The 16,787-nt window shown below is 43.2% G+C and overlaps 1 protein-coding gene across 1 annotated transcript in view; it reads right to left on the bottom strand.

Moving 5' to 3' along the window:
- Positions 1–16,787, bottom strand: part of GRK5 (G protein-coupled receptor kinase 5) — a 165,672-nt gene that overhangs the window by 48,538 nt on the left and 100,347 nt on the right. Inside the window, exons 3-4 of the mRNA XM_074907830.1 lie at positions 10,714–10,826; positions 1,927–2,004 (exon numbers count right to left, since the gene is read on the bottom strand). Coding sequence (XP_074763931.1) covers positions 1,927–2,004; positions 10,714–10,826 — 191 coding nt within the window. The remainder of the gene's footprint in view (positions 1–1,926; positions 2,005–10,713; positions 10,827–16,787) is intronic.

The raw sequence follows: 16,787 nt of genomic DNA, 5'->3' as shown, positions 1-16,787 counted from the left end.
TTTTTTAAGTATTTGTTGTGTGGAAGACATGTTAGAAAATCTAGTATTCAACCCATTGCTATGACACAGTCAGCCACACCTCTGGGAAGTATTTTCTGCTACACAGGGCTTAAACATCCCTCTGGGAAGAAGAAGTTTCCCATTAAGAAAAAAAAGTACAGTGAGACCAATACAGACATTAAAGCAGCACCGTCACGGGAGTCAGTTTTAGATTACAAGTGAAGGAGCATATCTTTGTGTTTCATTCTGCACAAAGATGTTAAGGGAACTTGCAAATGCCAGACAAGTTTCAGAACAAACTGTAAATATCCTGTGCCCATTTCACACACTGAGAAACCAGGTACACAGGTCAAATATCAAGTGCAGAGCATGGCAAAGAATGGCAACTCCAGCTCTGCAGTCTCAGTAATTTCCCTTCCTGTAACACCACCATTTTTTCTTGATGAAGAAGCAACTGCTCTCAGATTGATCTTCACTGCACATTCCCTTACCTCACTAAACTATTCCACGTGCTTCTGCTGTACTATGGATGGCAGGAGTGCCGTAGGATGGCAGTGAAAGGATTTGGCATCTGGAAACCTGCACCAAGACTGGCTGGAGCGAAGCAGTGCTATCCTTCTCTCACTCTGCTGGTTGCTATCAGCAAAATGCCTTTCCCCATTTCCAGATGGGAACTGGAGCAGTGGGAAATATCTTCCCTCATTATTTGTCCCTCGTTCCTCTGTTGACAAAAATTTTAAGACAAACGGTCATTTTAGTGGATTTAAAAAGCAGTGGAACTTCATGCCCCTAATGAATGGGCAGCAGCAACTCATACTGGCAGTGCTCAATGGCTGCACATGAAACTCGCCAGGCTCAGTAAATGAAACCAGATCCTAAAGTGCAGTCTGAGATAACTGAAAGTATGTATTGAAATTTATTGTAGGAAAACGACTGACTGGAAAAAAAAGTGGTCTGCTCTGCCCCTGCACCTCCAAAACATATTGCACCGTTTAAACGCTCTAGAGAGACATCTGCCAAAAATGCAATTAATTCTCCAGAAGGTCAAATGTATTTCTCTTGTAAAACAGTTGAAGCAGCAATTGTACATCTTGATTACTCTTATGAAAGCAACTTAGGAAAAATCCTAGGATTGTTCTTGTGTTTGAAGTTGGATGTTTATTGCTTACTCGCAGTGATTTTTGTTGCAAAGGTTAAACGCGGTCAGCAAATGATTGTAACCCCCCCAAAAGGGTTAGTCCCCGTGCAGCCTGTCCAAAATTCCTGGAGCAGATGTGTAGTTCTGTGTGGAGTGCCACCCTGTGGACACAGCTCCTGCCAGGAGCTCCTCTCCTTCCGACACCCCCCAGATGCAACAACACTCAGGAACCGACACTGGTGGAAACAAGAAGGGGTGACAGCACCTCCCAGCTCCAAACCACGCAGTCCCATGTCAGTCTTGCATGTCCCTGGCTACCCTGGGCCAGGCTGGTGGGGAGGAGTGGGAAGGTTTTGTGACAAAAACCAGTGTCTGTTACCAAAGACCATTTTTACCAGTGCTTTCTACACAACAGTATGTGAAATGCCACCACCTCTTTTGAGCTGGATAGGAAATAATTGTTGCATTTGTTGATAACAGCTGAGGTCTCTTGCATTACACCACAGATATAGAGCTTTGCACACCAAGAAGGGACCAAAGAAGCCCTCTGCTCATCCACAGATGAATTAAACCCCTGATAAACTCAAGTTCATCCTTAGAAGTCAATTTCTGGATTGGATTATAATTTTTTTTCTCTCTGACTGTTTGTATAAGACTTGCAGGTTTATTCACTGGAGATTGCCACCATAAATTTTAGGAGTCTGGCTTACAAAGCCTGTAACAACCTTGTTTAGCAAAGGTGTGCCTTACAGCATTCCTTCAGTAATGCCATTTTGGCTGCCCCTTACCTCTGGGTTGAGGTATTTCATCATGATTTCCTTTCCTTTCTCTCCCAGCTTTTCATCTGGAGCAATTTCATATTCTGCCTGGAAGAGATATAAAAAAAAAAAAAAAAAAAAAAGTCAATATTTGCACTCATATTTCACCATTATAACTTCATTTTGGATGTGGCCTTAACGGAATGCTGTCTGAAAAATCTGAAGGCTAAATACCATTCTCTTCTGGAAGTAAAACCTGTCCACACAATCATATTAAAAACCTTCCACTTCCAATATTTTGACCAAACCCTAGTGGTGCATTTTCTGAGATTCTCTTAATTAACACCAATAAAATTTAATTAATTTATATTTTATAGCCTTGCCAAGCCAGCTTTCAGAAATTGTTCAGTGACAAGAGATGGCAACTTTATTTGGTTTTGCTCAAAGGGAAGGTAAAATCATTTTTCTGAGTAGTAGAGAAAGTGCATGTTTGTTAATTTTTGCCACAGTGGTATTTCAAGCACCAGGTGAATTCCTTCAGTAGATGGTCTTTTTGGTTGAATGTATCCTTCCTATTTATTTATGTCTTCCCCTTCGTCTAACAATACTTCTGCAAAGAAGAGAGACTTGCCTATCACATTTAGGGATCCTTGACTCAGTCCCTCCAGAAGGGAGATTTAAGAGATGATTTCTTAAGAAGAATTCTTAGGACTAAGATAAAACAAGAGAAACCATTTAGAGGAATAGACGCTATAGGCAAAATTCTCTTTGACTTCCCCAGGGCATTAAAAAGGAGAGCACCGCATTCCCCCACACAAAGTTTATGTACATTTTAAAATTCTGAGTATTCTATGTACTGAAGCATTACTGAATTATGACGACTTTCAGGACAACTTTTACATAAGAAAGGAAAGAAACATGTGCACCATGAAGACATTAATCACTTCAGTTCAAGTTTTGGATCTGTGGCAGGCATTCGAAGGAATCGCACACCACATGGGACCCCAGTGGCTCAATGACAACGACAAGTTCTTAGAGACATTCCCACTTGGCAGTGTCCAGGATATGAAGCTTTAGCCTTAGGATCAAAATATTTTCCAGAAAAAAAAAAAAAAAGGGAAAAAAAAAAAGGAAAAAAAAAATGGAAAAAAAAAAAAAGAAAGAAAAAAAAAGAAAAAAAAAAGACAGCCTAACAGCTTTCATGACTGTTTGTATTAAGAAAAAGGATCCAAGAAAATCCTGCCAAACCAATTAAGTAACCTGGTCCAATACAAGCTGTCTGTGATGATAAATGAGAAGGAAGTTTAAAAAAAAAAATTAAAAAAATAAAAAAAGAAGATAAATCAGATGGAACTGGCAAACACTTGGAAGAACAAGTTTCAGAACTATTGCCCACTGGAAGACATATGTACTGCTCCGAGTTTGATGCAATAAATCCGAAGGCAGGCTGTAATGGATACCCTAGCTAAGCAGAAATAGGAATGACATGAAAACCACAATGTAGTAATAATGCTATTACCCATCTATCCGGCCAGTGCTGATTTAGCTATTGCAGCTTAAGTCTGAAGCTACATATTTATACACATACATAGCAGGTTGCTTGAACAATCTAGAATTACGATCTGATTTGGTTTAGGAAATGACAGTGACTGCAAGTAACTGAGAAACCTGTATTGCTGATGAAAAACACGCCAAAAGCTAAAATCCACAAGTGCAGTACTTCTCTTTTAGTGACCATTTTGAGGATGAGCTGATTACGTTCTCATAAACCTTAATACAAGGGTTTAAAAAAAAATCTTTCATCCGATTTCTTATCCTTTTGGATGGGTCATTTCAGCTCTCAGAGCCCAGACACTCTTGAATGTTTACAGCATCTTAACAGCATTTTTCTCCATGATTCCTTGCATGGATAAAGCAATGGCAAGAGTAACAGAAGGAACAATTTTTTTAAAGATGAAAGTTGCATCTTATTTGGACCTTACAGTTTATTGTTAGGTTCACAGACAAACCAGGTGTTTTTCATATAAAACAGAAATAATGTACTTGAATAAAAGAAAATAATTGTACTTAAACGTTACTGTCTGTGCAGAAGACTGCAGAGAAAGGAGAACTCCTTGGCATTGCCTTGGCATGAAAGCATCAAGGAGATCTTCTGAGTCCTCCATTCAGTGCTATCGGCAATTTATCAATGACCATTTCTCTCTCCTTCATTTGCTTTTAGACACTGGATCCTGGTAATATACTGGCTCCCTAGTAAATAAAACCTGGTTCAAAGTCATCATCTGCCATCTGAGGTGCACAAGGGAGACGTCAAAAAATTCAGTGTCCTTTTTGCCACAGATCCCCTATTCCATTTACATCCCATCCAAATTGTAGAACGGGAAACAAACCAGGACAGACCAGAAGACAGAAGTTTAGCAGGAATCGGATCCGTATTTTGAAACACAATTCCTGATGGGATCCAACATACACAGAGCTAAATGTGCGCACACACACACACACACACACTCACATTTAATTGTATCTCAAGATAGTTGGGAAGGAATAAAAGGGAAGTTGAATTATATTTGCATTTGACGTCCTCAGAAAAGGCGACACTGTGGTGGTGAAGGTAGGAAGTGACAGACAAGTGAGGATGTGAGAAGGAACCATAAGCTCCAACTGTGAATAGTGTTGATTTCACTGGAGCTCAAGTACTAGAAGCCCGTTTCATTTTGTTTCTAAGTTCATTATTATTTCTCCCTTCAGTGCCACTTTTGAGCTATTCGGCAACAGACACTGGTCCATTTTCAGCCCGGACTATTATTACAGGAAGAATTGCCCATCTAGACAGACAGAGTGACTTCCCCATGCTCACTCTGCCGCATGCCTGGGAAGTGCACCAAGGTCCTTAACTCTCAATTTTGTGCTTAAATCACAAGATACATCCCCTTCTTCCACAACACTCAAGCATGGTTACAGTTTGCAAATTCCTAATTGCTAGAAATAACATCATTACTTAAAATCCACGTGGAACAAAATATTTTCCATTATTCCTTTGATGAATCCAGGCATGTATTTCAAGGCTCCTGCTCTGAAGTCTAATAGCTTCTCCATGCCCTAGTTAGGTCAGACAGGGCCTTATTCATAGCTCATAAATGAGGGGAGGATTTACGATCACCCTGACTACATGGGACGAGCTGCAGGGAAGGCTCTTTCTGTGGGCAGGCACAGATCCTTCAGTCCAAATGGCGAGAGGATGTGGGCTGGCTGCTGTTCGTTGCTAGTTTTTCTCTTGGCTGCTATTTCGGAGGTAGTAGTTTCTTCGGTGGCTCCTGCTTCCCTAGAAGCAACCCTGGCTGAATGGGGGCACAGGGGTGTGAAGCATCCTTCCCTTTGGAGCACCCATCCTTGGGATGGGCTGAGCAAGACTGGATGGGAAAAGGCACTTCTGCTGGGAAAGGGAGCAACATCCAGCCTGTGGCTGGCTGTAGGATGGGGCCATGGGCTCAGAGAGGGCCGAGCAAGAGGTTCAGGGGCTGGAAGTGCCTGTGACTGATGGAGAACATCACCAGGGCAATGGCACAGGGACCCAGTGGGGGCTCACATCAGCAACCTTAATTCTGATGTATCATTTTATTTAGCGCTTGATTTTTCATCTTAGTATTTTTTGATTTCCTGAAACTGTACAGCTTAAAAATATGTGAAAATTGAAAAATGGAGCCAAAGGGATTTCTCTGCAGATCTGAGAGGTCTCTCTGCCACAGCAGGCAGTTGCTGGTTGCCTGTGGGAGCGTGGCATGGCCACAGAAGTCCATCCCTCATACCCACCAGGAAACAGAGATGGGAACAGACACTCCCACCAGAGTGGTTTCAGCCTCTTGGAATAAATCAGGAGCAGTGGTGTCGCCTTCTGAGCACCTGTAGGAAGCTCCTGGTGTTTCGGTCCCAATTTTACACCTCTGATTTCTCAGCTCCCTCCTCAGTTATCCCCAACATCTCTCTGTACTCCAGCTCCTGCTCACTCCTTCCTCTGACTGCAGGCTCTGCCCTGTTACTGCTCTGTGCTCCAGCGACTGCCCTTGCACTTGCCTCCGCTGGAGATTTAAAATCTGTGACTGAAAATTGGAAGGCAAAACCCAAACAGCTGGGACTCATAATAATTCACATTTCTAAATGAAAAGTGAACTTGAAACCACATTTTTCATATTTAAATGCAGGGCAAAAAAGAGCCCTTTTGACTGTTTAAAAACATGTTTTGAGTTAATGAGTTTGTTGATATCAACAAACTGGCATTTCTGATGGAAAAAGCTTTGAACAGCTTTAAGGCACACATACACAGATGGTTTATATACCATGTAACGGACTTAACCAAACGAAATCTCCCTAACAGCAAGATAGGGTTTTTAAAAATGGCATTAAATGGATGCTCACTCATCCTTTTACCCCAGATAAGTGTAATGTCTAGTGAAGCGTTCACCTGAAAAGTCCACCCGAGGAGATGGTGCCTCTCACCCTGGCCCCCATGCCCAGATAACACAAGCAGAAACAACCTGGAGAAGCAGTGGGGCTATTTTCCTCCAGAGGATGTATTTCTGTGTGACTCCAATGCAAAGAAATAACATCGTACAGGTTAGAGAGAAAATAATGTCAGGTTATTTTCTCCTTGACCAGAATTAGCCACGTTTTCCCCCAGTCAATCTAAATCTGGTCCACATTAAAATGTTAAAAGCCCTCCCCTGGGGGGGAAAAAAAAAAAAATCAAAAAATGATGAATGTGAGTAAACAAAACAAGAAAGGGAGTCCAGAAGCTGAAGTCTTCATTATAACAGCACACAAAAATCAGAGGAGAGGGAAACATCAGGAGCCAGTGCCCTGGGAATGTGCTGTTGAGAAGGGGATGTGGGCAAGGGGTCTCTGCTGAACTGCTGTCTTCTTGAGCTGAAAGAAAACGTGTCTTGCTAGCAGATTCTCTGCTCCCTGACCGGTATTTCAGCACAGGAAACACATCCCCTAACACTTTATTTTAATAGCTGTCTTTCAACAGCTCCAAAGTTATATGATGTTGCTAAAATATTTGTAAGCACAGCAAAAAATGCTTCAGGGCTGTGTGTGAATTCTTTGTTAAGGACTTATAGAGGAGCTGATTTAATCATAAACTATCTCTGTTTAATGATAATAGCTTATGTTCGCACAGTTCCTTCATCTGAATGGCCACATAAGGGATTGGTGAAATATTCATGGGAGATCTTTGTGTTTACATGCACCCAGCTAAGCACGGAATGCATTTGGAGGCACAAGTTGCCACCATTGGTACTTCTTACTAGATATTTAACTTGTCAAGAAATTGTTCACACAATATATATATATATATTAAAAGCTGGCTTTCTGTCCTTATGGTCTTACCGTACCGGCTAGGAGAAGGGGTTGCTGTTGCCCCATTTCTCAGACAGATGGCCACGCTGCTGGCCATTCGCTGGTGCCACGGCAGCAGTGAGAACTGGCTGCCCACAGCTCCACCAGCACTGCACTGCAAAGCTCTGCATCTCTTTGTTTTTATCACTTTTATCATTTGAGTCTACTGCTTAAAAATCTTTGTAGTCTATTTTACAATTGATAGATTGTGGCTAATTACCCAAACACTGTTCTCAGAAAACATTTAGAAATTTTACGTCTCTGAGCCCTTTAATCTCAATTATTGGTTGAAATTGGCCGAAGTATTCACAGGTTTCAGAGGGAACTGACAGATACACACCTACATGCAAGCAGAATTTAATAATACAAATCCTTTTTTCTTCAGAAAGCAGCCTAACAACTGGTTTACTGCACAGACAAAAAAAACCCCAGATGCTGCTATAATTAGATTTGTAGGAGACTACATCAGACCAGGTTAGCTATTTCACCCAACAGCTGAAATAAATGTCCAGCAAAGAGGGGATTTTTTTTTTTTTTTCCCTCTTTATGTATTCTGGTCTGCAAGGTCTGGTTGATTTTTCCAGTCTTTGGAAGCAAAGGTGTGAGAGAGAGCTTGCAAAACTTAGTCTCACATAAGTGTGGGAATGAAGGTTGTTGGGAGGTGGCTGAGCGTCTGACTCAGCCTCTGGTTTCCTCACAGGAGCCCCAGTTGCTGCTTTCTTTGCAGGCAGTTGAGTGCACTGCTTAAAAAACTGTATTAAAAATCGGGAGACATCAATTACTGTCTTCTGCCAATGGCTTACTGTATGACCTGGTAAAGTCATTTAGCTGTGCTCTGTAAAAGAGAGGCGCTCCTACCTCTCAATGTGCAAAAAGCGCTGTGAGACTCCCATGAACAGCTAAATATTTTCCTCTCTTATTTTATTTCTTTTTAGTTGACAACACAAAAGCTAAGCATGCCTCTCATGTTAGAAAAGTAACTTAAGTCAAAAGAAGATGGAGGCTCTTGGCTCTTTCTGCTCGGGGCTGGTTACAGCAGGTGGTCTCCAAAAGGTTTCGCATTCCTGGTGGTCTCAGAATAGAGCTGTAAAGTCAAACTTCGGGTCTCATTATAGGACTTTTTTGCCTAACGTAGGACTTGGCCTCAATCCCACTACTCAACACAGTGTGACCCTGCTGGGCGAATTTCAGTAGCAATCATCCAATTTAATGGCTATGGTCTCTGTTGCTCGACCTTAATATTGCCCAGTGCAGGGATTTTCATGGCCTGGGAGCAAGCTTGTATAGTATTTGAAATCAATAAACAAAGGAGACTGCTGTTAATTAGCCTTAAAAAGAAAAGAGAAAGAGTAAATATTCAGATCCCCACACAGCCAGGCATTTTGTTCATTAAATCCTCATACTGCCAGTCTGAGCCTAACCGGGAACAGATCGCTGGCTCAGTAAAGGTATGCAGGGCAGCTCCAGTCTGCAAAAGCATCCCGGGGGTGGGTTGAAAGCACACCCTCACAAAAGATTTGGTGATATGATTCTGGGATTGCTTAGAGAGGGAGCTTTAAAACAAAGCCTGCCCCACCACAAGCTTTCGCAGGACTGGTGTGCTGCACGGATGCTGGGAGGACACGGATGCTGGGAGGACACTGCTCCACAGAGCTTTGGGAGAATGAAACGACACAGTAACCTCAATTCCCATGGCCAGAGGTGACAGAGGCTGGGAGAGGCTCCAGGCAGTGCTGAGGTGAAGGTTATCACGCGGTGCTCTGGGGTCAGTGGCACGGGGGGACACACAGAGGGGGACAGTAATGTTTCCTTTTGCCCAGAAGTTATTACTACTGCTGTCAGCTGAAGTGGTGTGCCCCCAGCACCTGCTGCCAGGCATCTGGCATGATGTGGGCTTGTCCTTCATAGCCCCTTGGTGCTGCTGGAACCAAAATATGATGCCTGCCACTGCGAGGAGGCATGGGAAAAGAACAGAGCCTTGCTAACCCTCTCCAGGCTGAATACAGCTCTGTCTCTTCTGAAATTAAAACCACTCAGAAGCAGTCTTTTGTGGCTGTCTCTCAAAGGATTTCTGCGGCTTCCTAGAGAGACATTGCCCCATCTCCTTGGGGCTGCGGGCGTCACACCTTACGTGGCATTTCTGCAGGGATGCCTCCCCCAGAGAGGTGCTTGGTGTTTCATCGATGGCAGACACTTCACTAGACAATGCTGGTCTGGAGCAGTACAAACACATCCAGAGCACCCCACATGTCCTCCTGCCTGTTGGCCCCCAGCACAGCTGCACAGAGTGTTTGTCAGGTGTAGCAGTTTCACGTACCTCGATGGGTAAACCTTTCACTGGGCAAAATCACAACCAGTGCTGGGAATATCAGCTAGAAGCTGGGACCAGCTAAAATTGATTTGAATAGGACTTTATTCAGCACTTTCTGTGATGCTGTAGATTTGCTGTGCTGCAGTACTGACATAAAGTTTAAGTGACCACGTGTCCTTTCCCAGACTCTTACAACTTCAGTGCAATCCTCACATCTCCTTATACTTCAGAACAGCTTCCCCATGGCACAAACAAAAAAGTTTTATTCCTGTGGGTATGCATCGTTCTGCTTTTGTCTGTCAGTGTTAGCCAGAGGATGGAGTCCCCTGGACACTCAGACTCAGCAGTGACAAGTTCATCTTCCTCTCTGGTACAATTTAGCCTTTCGGCTCATCAACACCCTACCCTTCCACAGGCTTCCAGCAACAAAGCCACTGAGAGACTTTTCCACTGTGATCAGCTTCTCCCACTGGCACTACACACAGACAAGTGCTGCCAGACTGGGAAAGAGTGTCAGGTCCTCCCAGGGCTGGTGTGTGTTGCTCAGTGGCCGGGTTAACTGATAGCAGTTTGGAGTAGATTTCTTTCTTGGTGAACTTCAACCAACTCACTTCTATACCTTGTGCCTCTGTTCTCCTATTTGTAAAACCGGGATAACAATCAGGATGTCTTTTGTAAATCACTCTGCAGTCTACCAGCAAACAGACATGGTAAGAGATAGATGCTAGCATTATCATACTCCTCGTCCTCTCTTGTCAGTCCATTCATCATCTTCCCTTCCCTCCTAATGTCTCCCAGCACTGCAGGCTTCACCCACATCAAAAGACGTTACTCAGAGCAGCTCAGCTGCTTGGGTGTTGACATGAAGGGAGGCTACACCAGCACCCTGCCAGGATGCCTCTCCTTCTCCCGCTCCCGCTCGCCATGCAGCGCTGCCCCTCTACCACCAGCGATGCTGGGATGCTGGCAGGGTCAGCCCTGTCTGCTCCTTGCTCAGGTGCATTCGACACAAAATCACGTCCCATGAAACAGGGATTTCTTGTGGTCAGGGGAGTCTCCTCTGTCAGGAGAGAGCTGTGAAGCACCCCAAAATATCACAAGAATTGACTTACCACTGCGTCAAGGAACCTAATGCAGCACTCGAGCTCGGGTCGAGTTTCACAGAACTGCCGAAAGAGAAGCCTTCCGATCGGCTGCTTTTCACATATGCTGCAGTAATCTCTCTCTAGAGGCAATAAAGAGAAGAAGAGAAGCATGAAAATGAGAAGAGCTTTGCCTTTTGGGTTGGTTATTAGTTTAAAGCTTTGCAAATGAGCGCAGAACTACGACCCCAAATCAGAACTGCTGCCTTGTCCCCACCACCACGTTTCAGGTATCCAAATACAAATATAATTAATGGCTTTAAGACTCAACCAAAAGAGGCCCAATTTTATAGAGCTGATGTTAGTAAAATTCCCACAAAAGCCATTCAGCTATTATGAAAAAATAATTTCACATTTTTCTGTGGTGGAAATATATGCACTCTGTAAAGGTACTGCTCAGACTGGTGGTGTTTGTGGGAATGTGGGGAGCAAATTACAAGTCCTTGAATTGTGAGTCATACATTAAAGGGTAGGAAAAGCTGGAATTTGTGGCGACCTTCCTGGACGCTTCCTAGATATGCACTAAAGTGCCCCTAATCTTGGGAAATGCTCAACCCACTCTCTACTAAACAACTACTGCAAACTGTGTCTTTTCAAAGGTTTCAAAATTTTTGCTATTTACTTGCCGAGCATTAACGAAAGGATGGAGCATATGGCATCTAGCTGGTTTCAGTTTCACACAGCTCTCCTTTACAGAACTGTATTTCCCCTTAAACGCCATGTTTAAATGCCATTTCCCTCTGCTGGTGCACCCAGAACCATCACTCCCAGTAAAGCAAAAGATCCTTTACCCATCACAGGGACTATCTGGAGGAAAGCATGGGAGAAGGGCAGGCATTGTTAACTGGCACTGCACCAGTACAAATGCTGAGGGCTTTGGATATTTTTCTGGTGAGAGCAGCAAATCCCCCCGCCTGTTTGGAGCAGCAGTAGTTGCTCGAGACACGTTATTCCTCTAAAAGCACACACATGTCAAACAACATACTGTGTTTCCTTGAGCGTTCCTCTCACCACCCTCCTCGCTGCCATATGGCACTTGCTGTTATTATGGAAACAACCAGCTTCTAAACACATAACATAGCACTGCAAACAGACATACGAAACCCACACAAGTTGTCAGTGCCTTGGTTACTTCTCTCTCAGGCCTCGAGTTGCTCCTGCAATGTCTTTTATTCTCCCTTGGCTTTGGCCCCCTGCACCCTTCAGCTCCATCCGCGCTGAGGAGACACACAGCTGCAGTGGAGCTCACCTTTGCCATGGAAGCACTCAGCCAAAGGGCTCGTTTGTCACAGCTTGTGCTCTGGGGACCGTGTCCTGCAAACCCAGGGCATCCCTCCTGAACGGAAAACGCTGTATGAGATGTTGGATTTGCCGACCTGCAGCTGGGTGGCAGGTGGGCAGGAGCACCCAAGTCTGCCTCCTGTAAGAGGAAGGAGGGTGCTTGCCCAGTGCTGTGCCTGTGTGCGGCTGTACTTCAGGAACTGGCCCGTGAAGCACCTACAGGGTGGTCATGGGAGACACAGGTTGGGGCTAGCTGGACTGTGCTTTTAATTCAGTACAGACCTTCTCCGGTTTGGTCTTCTGAAGCAGTCTGGAACAACATACCAGCACCATTTTGTGGCTGGCATTACCAGTCTATTTAGGATCAGGATAACACTCAGTCTGTCCAGAAGATTGCAATGCTTTAATACTCTCTAACAAGTAAAACTGGACCGAAATCACTGTGTAAATCCTAATTTGACCTCCAATTTATCTAACTATCAGCAGCAAGCCCGTGGCACTGGTTTGTTTGCATGAGCTGGAACCTCCACCATGGAACATCATGGCACAGACCCGTATGTTGAGAAAGCCAGAGGGCTTGCTTGGATGCTGAGCAGCCTTGAGGGTGTCCTTGTGAGTGGCACAAACTCATGCTGCTCAACCAAGTAGCTTTTTTAGTGAGAAGGCAATTGCTGAAGGGATGTGCAAACATGCACAGTGCTAAGGTAAGCAAAGGCATTAGGAAAGAGCCTGAGAGCATCAAAACAGCAGCTCACAATGTCCCAGAGGCCGGCAGAAAGCCGGAGGCTGAGCAGCTCAGGTGAGCTCTCCTGGGAGGTCTGGAGGTTGAACTACATCTGTCTGACGCTGTTTTCTGGTACCCAGACTAACTAACTCTTCTGAGGGTATGAATAATACATACACCCTTATTATCAGTCATGCTCGTTTAAGTGCTGGATATACCAATACAGACAATAAATACATGATGCAAGCTTCCTCATGTGAAACAAGCAGTGCAAAAAAAATGCAACTGTCTGAATTTGTAACAGAATAAACCACAAAGGAACAAACACATTAATCTGTCAGTTTGCCCTGCATTTTCTCTTGTACAGTGCTATTCGATGCACGGCAACAACGCTCATTGTACAAAATGCAGTTAGTTTACAGTTGTTAAGATATGGTGCTCACTGTAGCAGAGGATGCTCTTCTAACAAAAGGGCTAGTGATACCAGCTACACAAGTGGGAAAATTGCAGATCCAATAACTGTGCTATATAGCATAGCATGAAAAGAAAACAAGCAGTTAAACAATTATTATGTATGTGGATAAATCAAATATAAAGAAGACATGAGCACAGACTTCTTCCTAAGGTACAGAAATCAGCCAACATGTGAGAAGGGTGACCTGTTCGTAATGAGGAAAAAGGAAATACCAGAAATAATCTCTGAAAACACAAGAGCCAAAGCAGTTCCCTGGAGCCATCCACTCCTCGGTCATGTTCGTTTGAGTGCTGGATATACCAATACAGACAATAAATACATGATGCAAGTGCTTTCATTCCTTGTAGGTGACACAAAATATTTTCTTAGGCCCTGATCTTGCCATTGGCCTCACTAAGTCAGCGAAAGGAGTCTGCTCTCAACTAATTCTTGGGATGCATGGGCCCTGGAGTGGACTAAGAAAGAAAAACACCTCTTTCAGCTAAAGCAGAAAAAAAGGAGTGGATAGTTTTATTATAGTCAGGAAAGCAGAAGGGTTTTAACAGCGTGCTGCACCCTGGAGACCTGGCTGAAGCACCCCGAGCCGTGCTCACGAGCTGCTGCAGGAGGGGAGGGGATGGAGAGCCAGGCGGGTACCGCAGCCAGGGGCTCCCTTGGGCTGGGGCTAATCGTCGTGTCGCTCTCGGTCCGCCTGCCAGTAAAAATATCCATCCAGTTTCAAAAGTTTAAAAAACAGAAAGAATGATTTCCTGAGGAAATGGAAATGTTAAACACTTGGAAGTGAAACCATATGCTTATGATGATGAAGTGTAACTAAAACAGCTCTGAGAGCGATATCTTTGGTAGTCAGACCCTCCTGCTTCAGCGCAACCCTGTTTAACACCTGCAAAGTCACCCAACACGGGGGTGAAAAACTGGGTGGGTCAAAGCCCTAGAAAAGCAGTCGCTTCTCACTGATGCCAAACTCTTTATTTAGAAAATATCACTGGCAAATAATCTGCACGTGCAAGTGAATTCTTCATCTTCCTAATGGAGTAATGACACAGATTAATATAGAAAATGTATTATATAAAATGCTGTCATAAACATTCATAAGATGAAGATAAATAACATTTATTTTAAATTCTACTGACTCATTTTCCCCTTTACTTCATAGCTTATGTACTGAAATACTACTTTAAAGATCATCCAGCACACAGAACATACCAAAATAGTTACACCTGCATACAGATAATGCCATCACCATTCAAAGTCTATGGCCAAATTTGTTCCCTGACAGACACTCTGCTAAGGTTCTGAGAATGCCATCTAAGGACACGCCAAGGAAAAATAGTCCTATTAATAAAATTTCATACTGATCAAAATATGCCATTGACGAACTGAAAAACACAAGATAAAAAAGAAAGCTGCTGACGATAAAATCCCTGACTTCCAAGTAAAAGGGGAAAAAATTTCAATATTTTAACTAGATAAAAATCTCCCCGTGCCTTGTGGAGATTTTTTTGCTTTAACTTCCCATTTAAATACCTCGTATTTTTTTGCTGGCTCAAAATACCACCTTAGCAATTTTGGAGAGAAACAGTAGTCTGCAGAGAGACCAGGTCTCCCCTCCTCTTTCACATTTGCCATAGATCTGTAGGTTTTGATGGGTTAGTGGCGAGCTACAAAGTGAGTGATGATCCTAGCTGAAAATCAGTCTTTTCTGATATTGTTTCATTCAGTGTAAACTGCAGGTGTCTAAGTGAGACTGCTATGGGAAGCTGTACTTCTGTTTCTGGGTGGAAGCCCTTGTTTTGAAGGGCTACTAATCCAACACCTGCAATCAGCTGGTGAGGCTTCCTTCTCTAGCTGTCTGTGGGGAAGGATGAGCTCAGTTTAAATCTCACTTTTCAAGTCTACAAAAGCCAGGAACATCTTGTCAGTTTTTTGGACATTACTGGTGTGGCCAATGATTGCACTTATGTACTATCTATTAAGTAGCATTTTATTTTCCAACATGCTGGAATCCCGAGAGAAGATATTTCAAAGAAATCCATGGAGAATCACCAAGGAGACATGCACCACGCTGCTGCACGGGAAAATTTGGACTTGGCTGCTGGATCTCTGCTCTCCTTGGCATGAAATCAGCCTGGATTAAAACTGAGTAAGATCCAAATACAATGTAATTCTGCTGCCTTAAAAAAAAACAAAAAAAAACAAAAAAAAACCCCACCAAAAAAAAACCCCACCAAAAAAACACAAAACCCAAAAACAACCCCAAAAAACACAAACAAACAAACCAACCCAAAAAACCCCTCCTTAACACCTGGAAACCCCAAAGTGAATGTAGAAAGAATTAATTGTTCTTTTCCTGCTCATGCTCAATGACCCAAGACGAGAACTCATCTCCCTTCTCAATTTTTTCTTTAAGGTGAATCCAAATCTTTCAAACACACGTTGTTCCGAATCTATTATTTGTCTGCTGCTCTCTTCCTCTAGCCTGCTTTAGACCAGAACAACAAAAAGCACACCAAACTCATGGAAGAAAGCATCTGAGTATGAGGGAACCCTCAGTCCCCAAGTTGGACAATAGGGAGCAGCAACGGAGCCAGAAGGGGGTAGCAGTCAGTTTGTAAGACTGTTGGCACACTAAAAGTAAAACTTTCTTTTTCTAAGGGGCTGAGGCCTGTTCAAAGTGATTCCCACCAACCCTGGGATGGATGGAAACTTCATCTAGAGATGTCCCCAAATCACACACCTTCCTCCTCATTCAAACTCAGGGTAGGGCTCTGCTAAAAGTGATCCTAACCCCCCCAGCCTGAATCTAAACCATTTCTAGGTTTTTTTACCCATCTCTGCTTTCTACATGTAAGCTGTCTTACAGGAGCACACAATGAAAAGGACAGAAGCAGGAACTAAAAGCAAGATTAAAAAATACGCAGCATGACTGAACTAAACAGACTCTCACAGCCCATCAAACAGTGTGCACTTGTAGCAATTTCCTTCTTTTTGTCAAAGAAAGAAGACCAAATCCTTTAAAGTTTACAGAATTGTTTTGTGTCCAGTCAGGGTACTAATGGAAAACAAATTGTGTCTTTAAACACTGAATAACCCCATTTAGAGCTGTATTAATATAAATACATTTTTCATTTAAAACCAGCAAGCCTAACACCAGTGCTTATAAATGTCTTATAATTTACTGCTGCTCTTCTCCAGCCGAAAGTGGAATTACCACTGTCTATGTATAAACTTAATAAACAGTACATACTAAACTGCCTAGTCTTTGAGGCTGATGAAAGTTGCTTCTTATCAAAGGATCCTTTGTGGATGCTTTAAAAGGATTTAAATTGCTTTGATTGCATTATTAACAGTGTCTGTGTTGCTCTTGTATTTCAGAATAATCTGGAAAGCTGGAACATTAGCTCTTGCATTCTACAAAAGACTGTTTCCCATCTCTAATAAATATACTTCAATACAAAAGATAATCCTTGTGTTCAAAAGCAAGACCCTGAGACTGGCCATGTTAACACTCCTGCAGACCCACTTACTACTTTTGGATTTTTTTGATGGCCTTCAGAACTAGAG

Source organism: Athene noctua, chromosome 5 (genome assembly GCF_965140245.1).
Source record: "Athene noctua chromosome 5, bAthNoc1.hap1.1, whole genome shotgun sequence".
NCBI lineage: Eukaryota > Metazoa > Chordata > Aves > Strigiformes > Strigidae > Athene > Athene noctua.
Note: the sequence above shows the minus strand (reverse complement) of the source record. Positions and strands in the feature narration are given on the sequence as shown.